This window comes from Ursus americanus, chromosome 16 (genome assembly GCF_024610735.1).
Source record: "Ursus americanus isolate L20-20 chromosome 16, mUrsAme1.1.p, whole genome shotgun sequence".
NCBI classification, from domain to species: Eukaryota; Metazoa; Chordata; class Mammalia; order Carnivora; family Ursidae; genus Ursus; species Ursus americanus.
In genome coordinates this window covers 45,634,461-45,649,532 of record NC_142142.1, presented here as the reverse complement: position 1 = coordinate 45,649,532, position 15,072 = coordinate 45,634,461, and the positions used below count along the sequence as shown (strand labels likewise).

Sequence of the window (15,072 nt, the reverse complement as noted above, 5' to 3'; positions counted from 1 at the left end):
AAGGACCATGGTGCTAAAAATCCCTTTAGAGCTTGTCCAGGCCATCCAGTGAGTGCTTTCGCACTGGAGATCTGAAGCCGGAGGCTGGGTGGCTGTCAGCAGGGCTTCACAGAGGGAATTCCTCTGTTTGGTGGGGGGGTTGGATTACGAGACCACTGTGCTCCCTTCCAAACGACAGACTTGCTGCAGATCAGTTCAGGCAACACTGCCCACGAACCCAGCAGGACCGTCTCCCAGCGTGGGTATGTGTCCTGTAGTGCATAATCTCAGGGAAAGGAGGTGGTACCACCCCAGTAAGTTCCTGTGATGACTTTCAGCATCTTGCGCTCCATCCTAAATGCTTAGCTTCCCAGCCCCATGGAAGGAGGAACTAGCTGAAGGTGTGCATAGCAACAACTGATATTCTCACCCCCTGTCTGTGCCACGAGGAGAGGACAGAATTTAGAAACTGGATTTGGTTTCTTTACTGGGAATTCACTTCCTGCTTCTCTTAACACTTTTTTCACTCAGTGAGCAATTGTAGGAAGACCTTTACTTTGGCGGGGCACTAATAGCTTTGTTTGTGTGTTTGCTTTTTAAGATTCCGCCCCTCACCCTAGTAAGGTAAGTTGTGATCATTCGGCAGATAGGGGACACAGACTCCCAGGAAGATAAAGCCATTTTCTCAAGAGCACGGAACAGCTCAGAATTTAAATTCAGACGCGTATACTGATGTTCAGGGACAGGGGACCAGGCCAGCAGAGAACTTGGAAGTGATGTCATATTTCAGTTTGCAGGGATCCAGAAGTCAGAATAAGAACCAGTGGGCTGGTGTTATAAGAAGGCAGATTTGGGGCAGGCTTAAGAAAGAAATGTCTAACAGAGTGGCTGAACAGTGGATTGAATGGCTTTAAATAGAACTTATTCCTTTATTCGTGCAGTGAATCTGTGGTCTAGCCACTGGTCATGGTGCCCTCCACCCCCACCACCAGAGTGTTCACTCTTAATAAAAAAAAAAAAGTCAAAATAACAACAAAGAAAAATTCAGCTCCTCCTAAATGCCAGGAAGGGGGAAAGGCAGGCCCTGATAATGATTGCCTAGGGACAGGAAAGCCACTTTAGACCCAGCAAGTGGTCCTTCAAGACAGGCTGCTCTAGGGAGGTGACATTCGAACTCTGGAGGTTAAAAAGGAACCAGAATTCTAAACTCTCTATCTGAAGATTTCCAGGCAAAAGGAACGACAAGTGCAGATATCTTGGAGCAGGGGTGGAGACTTGGTTTGTCTCCGGAACAAAAGGGTCCAAGGAAGCCAGAAGACAGTGAGGGAGAAAGTGGTACAAGAGGAAGTTGAGGAAACAGTTCCCTGAGTTGGGATTCTAGGAGCAGTGTTGCTGGCCATTAAGTACATCTCTCAGGGGATGTGAACCTCTCCCTCCGGAAGGTTAGGACGAGGCCGCAGGATGGATTCCCTGCAGTCTGAAAGCCTTTAGGGTAAAGCGGTTCATGCCTGACAGTTCCTGTAGCATCATCCGTGTTTTCAAAGGTTGTTCTAATTCCTTCCTCTTCAACATGTCCATAGAGATAACAGGAGCTCTGGCTTGTCCCTGAGCTCTGGCAGGACCCAAACAAACTTATTTTGTTTTTGTAGGAAGGGGGAAAAGTGGGTCAGGCTGTTTTGGCATTTCAGGCATGGAGTCCTGGTTCTATTGCAGGCCTCGGTCTCCATGGAAATGAAAAATAGTGTTTGTCATGCCTGTTCCTGGATTGAATTCCAAACTCTGGGCTGAACAGAAGCTGCAGGAAAGCCAGGGAGCGGGGGAGTAGGATGGATGGAGGCTCCAGCCCTTGTGATGAGGGATCTCTTCTCTTTGGCTGGAGGAGCAAAGGCAAACAGCTTTTACCCAGTCCCTGGCGCTCTCTCCACCCATCCCCTCCCTGGACCGGGAACACCAGCAGAAAGGTAATAGAAGGTCTGCTTTTCTCCGCTTGGCCAAAGACTTTCCATGGGCCTTGCGCTTACATTAACTGGTCAGTTCATAAATTAATGAACAACTGGAGTCCCTGCTAGGACGTTCCTCCCCATCAAGTCATTCCTTCCAGGCTTCGGTAGATTTTTAGTGAGAATGTATTAGGGATTCAGTGTTTTGCAAATGTTTTTGGATGGGCTCTGCCCCCTTTCATTTCCCTTGTAAGCAAATTTATTTTTTTTTAAACTTTCCATTGTTACTTGAACAAGATAGGGAAGGAGGAAGGGGTAAGTGGAGCTCGTTGGCCATAGGAAGTGACCTGAATTATCTATAAAATATCTCCAGAGCTGAGGACTCAGGAGGGGCAGAGTGCAGAGAGAGGGCAAGGCCTGGGCCAGGGTGGACCCTGTGAGTCAGCGTGTAGATGACCAGTGGGTAGTTAGCGAGCGTGGAGAATTGTCAGGCTTACCTTTGTGAGTTTTCTCTGCCAGCAGTCTGACCTGGCAGCCGTCTGGTTCTACCTTCTTGGTTCCAAATTACAGACCGAACCTGTTCCCGAACACCCTGTATCCTTCACCTGAAGGCCCAGCTTGGAAAGCCCCCAGGGGATTTCAGCAAGTTACCCAAACAGAGGAAAGGGAAGGAGATGTTCATCTCTGTCAGAATCTTGCTCTTGCAGCAGGTGAGGGATGCCCCTTCTGTGTTGGGCTCCGCCGCAGCCATTGTGTGACTGTGTTAGGGAAGAAAGGCAGTGTCCCGGGAGCCCTGTCCTTTGTTGCCCTTTGCTGAAATGCAGCACGCTGCCAGGTCCAGACCAAAGTGTGGCGGGCTGGGACCAGGCGGAGACTCTGCCGTAGCCTAAGTTAGGAAGACAGCCTCTGCGCCATTCAAAACAAAACAAAACAAAACGAAAACAGCAACCAGCAAAAAAGCATCTGTCTCCTAGTCGCCTCCTGGCCTTGTTCTTCAACCAGGTAATCACAGTTTGCCACAAAAGGCACAGTTGGGTCCACAAAGGAAGGAACTGGACCCAATAGCAGAGTTGTCCCCAGGTTAGATTCCACGTCATAGGTCCACAGAGGGTGGGTTCCATACATGGTCGTGAGGAGCTCCTCTTAGGAGAAACAGTAGTTCGTTTCTCATCCTTTCAGACTTCCTCCCCATCCGCTATCCTAAAAAGCAGGGTGAGGCAGGGGGAGCCGCTGAGACTTGCACTGTTGAGCCCTCTGTGCTTGGGCGTGGGGGTAACCTGCTACCTGTTAACCCCCTGGTGGACAGTCCTGTCCTCTCCCTGGACCTGTGCTTCCCATCTGCCAGTGAGAGGGTTGGACAGGATGAGCCCTTCCCAGTCTTTCTCCACACCAGTTGTTCCTTGGGGACCTGAGACTGGGTTTGTCTTCATGGGTAAGCGGGGGCCAAGATCAGGAACTCCAGGACCTTATAACAAGGAGTGAAGCAGGCCTGGGAAGATCTATTTTTTCTAAGTGACTTGGTATTTTGCTCCCTGAGGAGAAGGACCCAAGGGGCATTTGGGATTCTGCTGGGATTTGTGATTGGCCATATTCCCCCTCTACAAAGCTCCTGTTGGGTCTGCCCTTCCCACTTAGCATGCTGTGGTTTTATGACGGTACAGAGACATGGTTAAGTGACAGGCAGGAATAGACAGAGCAATTGCAGAAGAAGCAGCTTCAGGGAGGCCTAGTAAACTGACTTGGGAACCAGTTGGGGGGAGTTCACAGAGGCATTTGCAGGCAGCATGTAAATTCATGTCAGTGTTAGGCAAATATACCCCTGGGCTTTCTTTCTCAGGCACTTGAGCATGTGCTATGGGAAAATTCAGAGTGGAGCTGGCTAATTCTCCTGGATATTTGCAGTGCTGATATAAAGAACCGAGGAGGATTACTGATGAAAGCTCAGAATCGGCAGGGGGATGGGAGGCGCAGAGTTGGATCTCGGAATGGTTGTCTGCTGGGAATTGGGGACCCCTAAAGATGAGAATCAGCTTTAACTCAGGCGGACGGAGGCAGGGAGGGTGCTTGTCACATGGTTGTGGGTGTGGACTCTAATGATAACGGCCAGGCTCCCCACACCAAGAGAAGGTGACACTCTCCCATCAGGTGCTGAGGCGTGGCCTTCCCTGGAGAACCACGTCTCCATGCCTGCTCCCCGTCGGCCCTAGATTCTTCTCCATTGCCAGTTTCTGTGACAGACTCAACTCATTTTCTGTTGCAGAGAGTTCACCGACCTGGTAGACTCTGAAAAGCCGATTCACTCAAAGAGCTGTAAGTGGGTTTCTGTCATCTGGGACAGCTATGTCACTTATCCCTCAATACTTAGGAAATTTGTTCGGGAGTCCTCTCAAATTTTAGAGTACAAAATCTACTCGGTGGCTGTTTAGGCTGCAGATTCCTAAGACGATCCCCTGGAAATTATCATTTATTGAGTGGGAGAGGCCTGGGGTTCTGCACTTCATGGGAAGTAATGCTTGGTAGCATTTGAAGCTTGTCCGTATAATGCTCTGAGGAGAGAGGGCAAGGATATTTATCCCACATTTTATAGAGAGGAACATAAGCCTCCTTAATAATAACACTAGCCGCTCTATCATATTTACTGAGCATTTATGATATATCAGGCACTGCACTAAATATTTTACTGATGTTATTTCATTTGATGTTCACAGTCCTGTGATAAACTATTGGTATCCCTCATTTGTCGAAATGGAAAAATGAGACCCAGAGGCCAGTGTCACACGGCAAGTGGCAGAGCTGGGACTCAAACCTGAGCCCGCCGACACAACTCCACAGACGGGCAGTTAATCCTGACATATGGCCGAAGCAGGCCCTCAGCAAACAAATGTTTCGTTTGAAACTGGCTCTCTAAATTTCTAATTAAATGCTCTATTAGTTTGGGGCTCCCTGGAATGTATTAGGTGGTCAAAAAGAAAAAAAGAAAAAGAAATTATCATTGCCCTGGCACTGAAACTGTTCCAGCCGAACATTGCAATGATCAGACAGGTCATTGCGGGGCTGGGCTTAGGGGAAAAGATAAAGTGAATGTGAAGGATCCAGGTGTGGGGAGGGCGAGTAGGAATCTGATTGGGAATGAGCCAGGCCAGTGGAACTTGCTAGAGAGTAGGAAAGGGGTGGCTGTCGTCCCAGAAGGTAGAGGGTGCAAAGCGACAGGCATGGATCTTGCAATCTCTATGGCAGGAGTGATTACACTGAAGGCACGCAAGTGAACTTGAATGAGGAACACTGAAACACCAGCTAACTATTCCGCTCCGCTCAGGGTTCCGAAAAATGTACGGATGGCTGCTCAGGGAACTGGCTTGCTGGCAAAGGTTGCTGGTGCCCACAGGACCATGCCGGCTATAAGGTTGGGAAAAGAAAGCATAGGATGTGGGCTCCCATGTCTGAAGTGAGGGTGGGAGGTGCTACAGAGAGCCCAGAGAGACTTTGTCCTCTTTCCATATGTCTGTTTCTCAAGGACTTCACCCAGACTTAAGCATAGGAAGTAGGATTAAAATGCAGTATGACGTATTGTGGTTAGACTTAAGGAAGCACTGTTTGTTGGCACGGTAACCAGGAGAGGGCTGAAAAAGTCTCTGTCGGAGGTCTTAAAATAGGAGAAATGGGAAGTGAGTGAATGACCTCTGGGCCCCCCTGCAGCGAGTGGGTTAAAAGTGGCTGGTGGGGTCTCAGTGGACCTGTTGTTGGGGTGAGTTGAAGATTAGAGCAATCTTAGAAGTGACACATAGTTTCTTGAATGCTCTTGTGTATTCCATGCTGTTTTAGGCTTTCATACCTTTGTTTATACTGGGTTTTGTTTGTTGTGTTTTGTTTTGCCTGGGAACATTCTCTTCCCTCCTACAACCATGCCCTTCACCTGGCCAACTCTAACACTGTATTTAGATCCTAGCTCAAGTCTCAAGTGCCATATCCTTAAGGAAGCCTTTCCTAATCCCTCAAGTCTAGATAAGATTCCTTGACTCTTCCCAGTCTCGCACCTCCTGGCTTATGTTAAAAGGAGAAAAAAATGCGTGTCTGGCTTCCTGATGGTAATGTCCCAGGGACAAGGATCCTTTCTTACTCACCGTTGTGGACTTGAATGCCTGGTATGATGCCAGGTGCCCAGTAAGTGTTTGTGGAGTGGAAGATCCAGGTATGAAGGCATATCACTTTGGCCAGGCATTTATTAACCTCCCTATTTCTTAGGTTTCTTATATGTGAAGTGACAAGCTGGATGTATTCTAAATTCTGGAAGGGGGTCATAGTCCAGTAGTTCCTCCAGTACCCGTCTTCCTTCCCTTTCTGTAGCAAATCTGAGGTCCTTTTTAGCTTTAAATTCCCAAGATTCTGAATCCTAATGTAATACTGTTATTAATAATAGTGGCGGGATCAACTAACAGCACACCACAGTTTGCTCAAATGGCACAATAGTGTAGGGTTATGAGATACATGGGAATTAGTTTTATTTCTTCAGCAGGACATCCAAAGTCTATAGGATAATGGGCTACCTTTATTTTTATTTATTATTATTATTTTTTAGAGAGAGCATAATGGGGGTGGGGAAAGGCAGAGAGAGAGGGAGAGAGAGAATCTTAAGCAGGCTCCACACTCAGCACAGAGCCTGACCCAAGGGCTCGATCTCATGACCCTGAGATCATGACCTGAGCTGAAATCAAGAGTTGGTCACTTAACCAACTGAGCCACCCAGGCTCCCTGGATAATGGGGTACCTCTTAGAAGAGTATTAGATATGTAGCAAATCTAATAGTGATTTTACTGAGTTAGAACGACAGCTTCAAAGGTGTCTTCTTCTATAGTGAAGGATTAGAGCATGAGGATGCGGTGGGGTGGGGGGGTAATTGGGTTTAGTCTTGAAGGGTAAATATTGGAAGGGTGCTTGGAGGGGGAAATGGTATTTTCAGAATGAGAGACAATGCAAAATGTGGAATTGAGAGAACATGGCACAAGGATCTGTAATTAGTCCTGGATGGCTGAGGCAGGGGGCCCGCTGGGAGGAGTAGCCAATGATGGAGCTTTCCAGGGTAGCTGGGAGTGAGATCATGGAGGAACTTCTATGCCATAATTTGGAAATCAGATTTTATTCTGAGGGGATAGGAAACCATAGAGGGCCTTAAGCTAGGGGAGGGAATGGTCGGAATGGCAAAATCACTTTTTGGAAAGTTCATTTTGGTAGCCACACAGATACTGGATTGAAAACAGGAGGCAAGAAGTAGATTCCTTCCTTCTTTCCATCCACTTAGCCACCCCATCCATCCTGCCATCTATTCACCCAGCAAAGAAGTATTACCGGATGCTCGTTCTGAGAACAGGCTCTATCATCAGATAGGCCTGCATTTCAGTCTTGCCACTTACCTGTCTGTGTGACTCTGGGTGAGTTACTGAATCTGTCAGTAATTCACTTTCATCACCTGAAAAATAGGGCAGATAATAATACCCGTTCATACTTCATCAGTTGGCTGGGGAGTGAAGTAGGATAGCGTGTCATAAATACTTGGCACCAGGCCAGGAACTCATAAACATTCAGAAACTTCCAGCTATTTTTGTGAACAGGTTGAAGGCACACGTTTGGGAGCTTTCATGATACTGGGGACTATGAAAGCCACGAGGATTGTTAAAACTTGCACTAGAAGGATCTTCTGTTCAGTGGACATCTACTGAGCCCATACTACTCACAGAGCATCACACTGGGCCGTGTGGGAGGTACGGAGGTGGGTGCCTCCCAGAGTGTGCACCAGGCAGAATATGGTAAATGCGCTAGTCCGTTCAGTGGTGGAGACTTCGAAAAGCTCTTTGAGGAAGGTGGGCTTTGAGATGGATCTTAAAGGGTGAACAGGACTCCAGGAGGTAGATACGGGGGGAGGGAGGGCCCTCCACACACAGGTTGTGGTAGGTATGGAAGTCTGGAGGCAGGAGGAGGAGAGTGCGCATTAAGAAAACCAGGGGAAGATATATAGGACTATACACGAGAACTATCAAAGATTGTCTAAGGAGAGAGAAAGTATTGGAATACAGGTAAGTGTCAAAATGATTTTCAGTCGAGAACTTTGAATTCCATTCTGCGGATTTGAGACCTTCATGGGGCGGGCAGAAAGATGGTATCGGCTTGTATTTAGGAACATTGAATGCCAGAGGTGTGACTGAGCACAAGAGAGGAAAGGGAGTTGAAAGAGGCTGCTTAGAAGACTATTTTGGAAGAGTCTCAGCAAGGGGCCCTGGGGGGAGGGGAAGGAAGGATGGGTGAAAGAGCTTTCAGCGAATAGAATTGATGGGATACAGCGACTCGCTTTTTGTGGGGTGAGGTGGAAGGCGTGGATTTGCAGCCTGAGAGACCGGGAATGATAATGCTGTGGAGAAGGGGCAGTAGCGAGAGGAGGTTCAGGACAGCAAGCTCGGCTTTCAGTCTGAGGGGCTTGTGAGACATGGGACTGGAGAGGGTGGCCCCGCGGCAGCAGATTGCCCGGCTGACGTGAGCAAGTGTGATGAGAGCCGGAAGCAGGTAGGAGAGTGAGTCTTCTGCTGCAACGCACAGTTGAAGTCCTGTGAAGCAGGAGATGGTGTGGGCAGTGAAGGACTCACCTTCGGGGAAGGACCACACTTCAGGCTGAGTTAGCAAGAGAGAAGCCAGCGTCTGAGGCGGGAAGACTTAATAGAAGAAAGGGGTGTGTGGCATCTGGGGCAGCGGGGGTGGGGAGGGGGAGATCTTCAGGAACAGCACAGATGATCAGTAGCCTTAAAAGCACAGAGAATAAAGGGACAGATGACAGTATAAGTGTATTGACTGGTGTTTTGACGGATGTACGGAAAGCCAAAATTGAGGTCTCCTTGGGTGGCACGCATCAGGTCAGCTGATAGGGGGCCGCTAGTTGGTGAGGGAATCTCAAGGACTTTTTGATCAAGTGTGAGATACATGTTGTTTGGGGCAGTTGGAGTGACTCTCCTCCACGTTAGAATTTTAGGCCCACCCTGTACCGAATCCCTCCTCAACAGCCTGTTCTCAGTGGGGATGGAGAGTTTGGAGAAGGATAAAGGGATCTCCTTTCATTCCTGCACCTGGAATCACCATGTGTCAAGATGTCCCTTATTGAAGGGAAAGACTGGAGCCAAGCTGTGGGTGTGTTGTGTCTGAGACGGGCCGTGCTGGGCGTCATCCACACCCTGGTATGTCTGTGAGCAAACTCGTTGAGGTTAGGGGTAGAGTTCCTGGCTGTTCTTCTAGCAATGTAATCCTAGAAGACAGTTTAATCCTTGGAGTACTTGGCTGTGGGTTGAAATTGGCCCGAGAGAGAGGCAGCTACCCCAGAAGGGTGAGCACCTGAGTTTGCCCTTCCGGAGTGTCCCCTGGAGGCCGTGTCCCACCATCTTCTTGCCACCATTCCAAGGCTCTGCTTTTCCAACTGAAGAAAAGGAACATAATTTCCTCTCTCCAGAGTTTGCATAGTGAATGAGTTGGGTGGGGCGGTCAGAGGATAAAGATGGTGGAGAGGGGGTGAGAACTTGCAGAGCTTCTTTTTCTAAATCACGGGTATTATTAGTATTATAAGTGAGATCTAAAACTGAAATCTGATTTAGGCTGAAGCAAAATATCGGGTCTTACCTTATGTGTCTCCACACATTCTCTGGTCACATCGTCTCCCTTTTCTCTGGCCTCCTTTGTTTCACTTTCCTTCAAAAGTTAGAGCCCTGCCCTCACACCCCTCTCCTCCCACTGTTCCCTCCTTCCCACACTTGCTGGTTTGGGCTCTGGGCTTCCTTCCTTCTCTGCTGAGGATCCCCAGGTGGAAGGTTCTGCTGAAAGGTGCATGGTTTTCATTGCAAATGGGTTCCACGGGACACCTGAGGTCACAGCTCGATCCTCATGCAAATGACCGTGTTCCCCACCCTGCACTGCGCTCCCTTAGGAAAGACTGGGATGAACAGGCCCTCACAGCCTCAGATCTGGGCTGTTCCCGAAGCCTGGCCCTGCTCTCTGACCACTGAGTGGGTGAGAAGAACCCTGGGCTTCTCATTAACCCCCAAACCCACTCTTGTGCTTTCTTTGGCTTTGCAGTCTCATCCTTGCTTTCCTTCCCATTTCTCCTCTTTCCCACTTAACCTTGTCCTTGTCTTCCCTTGCCCCACCCTCTCAGCGCAAAAGCAAACACTTGTTAGAACTTCACTGCATTCACTTTTCCTCCCTTCTTCCTTCATCCTCTATCCTTCTCTTCCATCAACAGCACAAGCTCAGTTTCCAGCAGTAAATATTTATACAGCTTATAAGCCTTGGTGTAAGTGGGTTCAGGTACCGTGGGATGTGTAAGATACTTGTTGTAAACACAGTTGGGTGGCGGGGACTATGGAAGGCGAGAACTTCTGCTCATCTTCGCCCTGGGCAGGGGACGCGGAGAGCAGCATGGCTTATGAGGAAATACTCCGGTGTGCATCAGTTGGCAAGTCAGAAGACCCAGGTTTTGTTTCGAATGCCTCTGCAATCAGAGGACACTTTAGCTCCTCTCTGCCGTGCCTAGGGCTTCATTTTAAAAATAGGGATTATGGCACTTGTCATTACTGCCTCCGTGGAGGAATGTTTTAAGAACCTAGTGAAATAGTATGCGTGTGACTGTTTGGAAAGTAGGATTATTCTTGACCATTTTTATGGGCACATAATCTGCAAAACAAAATGTCGAAACTGGGTCTGCAGCATTTGTATGAGAAAAAATCATGGTATTAGATGATCTCTGATGAGTCTTTCAGCTCTTAAATTCTGCTTTCCCTAGACAGTTTTTGGCATGTAATAGGGACTCTGACAATATTTGGATGGATGGACAGACAGATGGTTGGATGAATGGATGAATAGCTAAATGTCTAATTGCCCTACTTACCCCTTCTAGTCCCATTTCCATTTCCCGTTGGCACCACTGCCCCCACCTGGCCAGCAGCAGTATTACGGTGCCATGAGTTCCTAGCCGGGCCCTTTTCTCCCTGTTTCTCCCCAGCCCCTAACCCTGGCTCCCTGAGCTGGCTCCTTGGGACCCGGCTTTGGCCTTCAATCACTGACTGCCTGTCTTTCCTCCTCCTCCCTTCCCACCCCACTCCCTCTCTCCATCTGCCCCTGCAGCACTGCCAGTAACTCAAACCGCAGCACGCCGGCCTGCTCCCCCATCCTCCGGAAACGGTCTCGCTCGCCAACCCCGCAGAGCCCGGACGGAGACACCATGGTGGAGAAGGGCTCAGATCACTCCTCGGACAAGTCCCCATCCACGCCGGAGCAGGGTGTGCAGCGCAGCTGCTCCTCACAGTCTGGCCGGAGTGGCGGCAAAAATTCCAAGGTGAGCGGGACCCTGCCGGGGACTCTCTAATTCTTCGTTAGATGGCTGCAGGAAAGCCAGTGCTGGGGGGACGGCGAGGGAGAGAGCCCCTTCCTCGAGAGCCCTTGTGTCAGTGAGGTGAGGGTGGGACAGGCAGGGGAGACCCTAGTTAACGTTATCTTCTCAGCTAAGGACTCACAGTGTCCCCGGGAACTTATTATGTTTCCACAGTGGCTGTTCTCTCTCTTTGGGCTAGGGAGCCTCCTGGACCTTGAGATTTGGAGAAAGGGTGCTCTGGGGACCAGGAGGGGTCATTTGTTTAGCCCAGCTTCCTTTTTCAAATTTGGGATAGAAGGGAACATTATTTGGGACAACTATAGGGCCAGGAAGAGAGTCCTTGGGAAGAGTGGTGTTTTTAACCCCCACCCTGGCTGTCTCTTTGCCGTACCTTTCGTAATAACCCACTTGGTACTCATTTGGCCAGGAGGACGGTGATCGAATCTCTCTGTCCCTCCCAGGGTGCTGCCACCTGGGGATCTGGGCCTTTGCCTGAGGAGAAGCATAACATAAGCCCCAGGGGGACCTGGGCTGTGGATGGGTCCCCAAAGATTTTCTTATCCCCCTCCTCAGTCCTTTGGGAAGCAGGAGATATCTTTGCCTAGACGTTCCTTCAAAAAGCTCCTTACTGTTGGACTCCTAGGCCCTAGGGAGGGGTAGGGGCCCCTGGGAGGCACGGGAGCTGGCTTCCCACCTGATTTGTCTTTTGATTTCTTGTTCTTCCTCTTCTTCCCCACCATTTCCCAAATACCTCCTTTGCATGCATGGTCTTAGTCTCACAAGCGCCTCTCAAAAGTAAGCCATCTTTTGTCTCTGTCTTTGGTCTCCCCTCCGGTGTTGAATTGTCTGTAGTGCTCCGCACCCCTCCCTCCGCCCCCGCCCACTCTGGCCCATGTCTCGCTTGGTCCCTTTCCCAGAAGGGCCGGCCCCACTGCCCCCTGGCAGGCTGGCTTGAAGTTACTGAGGGACCATTCCTGTTGCACCCAGAGTCGGAGAACAGACCCGTCCCCCATCCTCCCCTGTCTCTGCCTGCTCCCCGAACACTGCCTTGGGCTGGGAATCTGTTCCCTCCTTACATGGAGCCATCTAGAAGCAGAGTCCTGCCAGGGCTTACTTCCGTTGCTTTGAGGAAGGGAGGCCCCATCCAGTGGGGGGCTTCAGGTCCTGATACCCCCTCATACCTGCTTTAGTGGGTGAGTCCTGATTCCCCAGACAGGATAAGTGAGGGTCACAAATGCCCATAGGTGAGTTCCCTGGTGCAGTAGATCGACCTCAGGAGCTCCGCCTGCCTACTGACAGCTGCTCTGCCTGGGTACCCCTCACTGCTTCCTCTCACTGCCCAGCCCAGGGGCCTGTGGTGATCACTCTGAATTGTGATCAGAGCAGCACTGTTCTCCCAGAAGGGCAAGGTGCTAGCATCTAGCGGTTGGTGGGCATTGACGGTGCCCCTGCCGGGCCCCATAGCAGTGCGACCAGGTCAGGGAGGCCAGTCTGCCCAGGGCCCCCGGGATTTCAGAGGTCCGAGCAGAACTTGGAGGGAGTACAGCGTGAGCAATCGGTATTTTAAAACAGCGGGGCTCAGGAAATAATCCCCACGGGGGAAAGGAGGTAGGATGTCGCCCGGAGAAGAAAAAGCAGAGGAATGACTTAATAATAGTCTTGAGCCTCTGTAAGTGTTTTGGGGAGGAGGAGGAGGGCGAACAGCTGTTCTCTTTCCTGAGGGAAGAACAAGAGACTTCAGGGCTAATCCTAGAGTCTGTGACCTTCAGGCTAAAAGCTGCTTCTGAGGACTTGACACAGAGGCTCCTCGCTGTAGGTAAGGGAAGAGGAGCTCTGGCTGGTGTGAGCGAGGAGTTCTCTGTGGGGCCGGCACCCCAGCCCGGCCCCTCACCCCTCTGGCTGGGGAGAGCATGCGTGTTGCCAGACACACGCATTGAATTGTTCTGTCTCTCTGGTTCTGCCCACGGACTTTTCCATCCTAAGGTGAAGCTGCAAGCTACTTACCCTCTTACCTCATGCGTAGCAAGGCACTCAGTGAACCCAGCAGACCTTACTGATGGCCATCCGTACGGGGTGCCGGTGTCTCTTTCCATCAGGTGCTGGGTGGATGTGAGCACTTGGTGATGAGAATTTTTAAACATCTCCTACTGAACGGCAGGTCTTGTGTAAAGACCAGGTTCCTGCCCCTAGGCAGCATACAGTCTAGGAAGGGAGAGAAGACACATGCCTAGATTTTCCACAGACCGAACCTGTTAGAAGCACATGTGTAGCTGGGGTGGTTACATGTCAGAGGCTGGGGGAACTCCTTTCTGAGTGGGGTGTTAGGGGCGTGTTTCAGGGAGCTGGTCCACGGAGCCAGACGGAGGCCCTGAGAGGCAAAATGAGGCATAAAGAAGGCCCTAAGAGCTGAGCGTGAATTCAAAGTTAGCCATGTCCCCCTTTCATAAGGAGCTGAAGAGGGAGGTGACTGGGGGTCGTGGGGGGCTGGGTGTTATTTTCCCTTTGAGGAGCTCAAGGGTGGCAGACACATAGTCTTGGAGTCCCCTGTTTTGGAGAGCTGCAGAGGTGAGGTGGCGATACCCCCTCCCCTGGTGGACCCTTGTCTCAGGTTGACGTATCTACGGCGAGGGATCTAGTAGCCGGAGCTGTGGTTGCTACCCAGCCAGGCTGCCTTACCTCCCTCCCTGCTGCCCGTCCACCTCACAGAGGGGGACACCTCCTGTGTTTTCCAGGCAAGCTGGAGAGGGCTTCCCCTTCTCCCTGGAGCCAGGCGTCCTGCTGTGTCCGTCTTCCCGCCCCAGGGCCTCCATTTCCTTGTGTTAATCTTCAGGGTTTGGGCTAGGGGATTAGTAAGGCCCCTCGTCTGTGAATCTGTAACTAGACCGCCGAGGCTGACCCTTCCTGGGTGCAGCCCTGCCCAGAGCATTGAGCTAGAAGATGTCAAGGCTTCTTTCCTTTTCCACCACCCAGCTTCCGCTCTCTACTGCTGGCCTGTGGCCACTAGGGGGAACCAGCGGCCGCTGTCTGCTCCCAGGAGCTCCTGCTCTAGGCCGGCCCCAGTGGGTCAGCCCCCCCCCTCGCCCCGCCCCAGCCCAGGCTGGGTGGGCTGTGTCACCCCGGCTCAGTGGCTTTGCTCCTCCTTTCCCCTTGACTTTTTCCTTGTCTTTGAATCCTAATTTTTATGGTTTTTTCCCCAGTACGACAGACTTAACCTGATCAAAGTAAGAAGTCTCTTTTTATTGCCTACCTCCTCTAAGTAGAGCTCCTCTCTCCCCCTCCTCTGGTCCCCCAGCCCCCATCTTCCCAACTCCAGGAACCTTTGCACTGGGGACATGTCTGTAGGGAATGTGGGTCTCTCTCCAGGGGCCTTGCATTCCTTTAGTGCTTATTCTTGAGACCCCTTCTAGGAGGTCATAAAAATGTGCTCTGCTCAGCTCCCTGTCATCAGCAGCTCTGTCTTTGAGTACTTTTCCTGACTCCCTCCTCCCCTTTTTAGACAAATCCATTCATAACCTGTCAGAGGAGCCTTCACCCCCACCACCTAGTTCTGTGTTTCCCGTGCTTCTGGCCCTCTCTGCAAAGGAAGGGCATTTCAGGAAACCTGCAGGGGCAGAAAGCCTAACTCGTGCCAGGGGACACTTCTGCTCTCGCCGCACCGAGGTCGGTAGACTTCTCTGGTTTCCCCTCCTCCACGAGCTGGGGACTCAGCCCTGGGAGAGCAAAGCTACGAGGGTGAAATCTGCCTCCAGGAGGCTG

General features: G+C 50.7%; 1 protein-coding gene across 7 annotated transcripts in view; it reads left to right on the top strand.

Moving 5' to 3' along the window:
• The window catches only part of GRAMD1B (GRAM domain containing 1B), a 232,138-nt gene that overhangs the window by 175,913 nt on the left and 41,153 nt on the right, over window positions 1-15,072 (top strand). For all 7 annotated transcript variants that reach the window (XM_045798011.2, XM_087868334.1, XM_087868333.1 and 4 more), the window contains one exon: window positions 11,070-11,280. In XM_045798011.2, coding sequence (XP_045653967.2) covers window positions 11,070-11,280 — 211 coding nt within the window. The remainder of the gene's footprint in view (window positions 1-11,069; window positions 11,281-15,072) is intronic.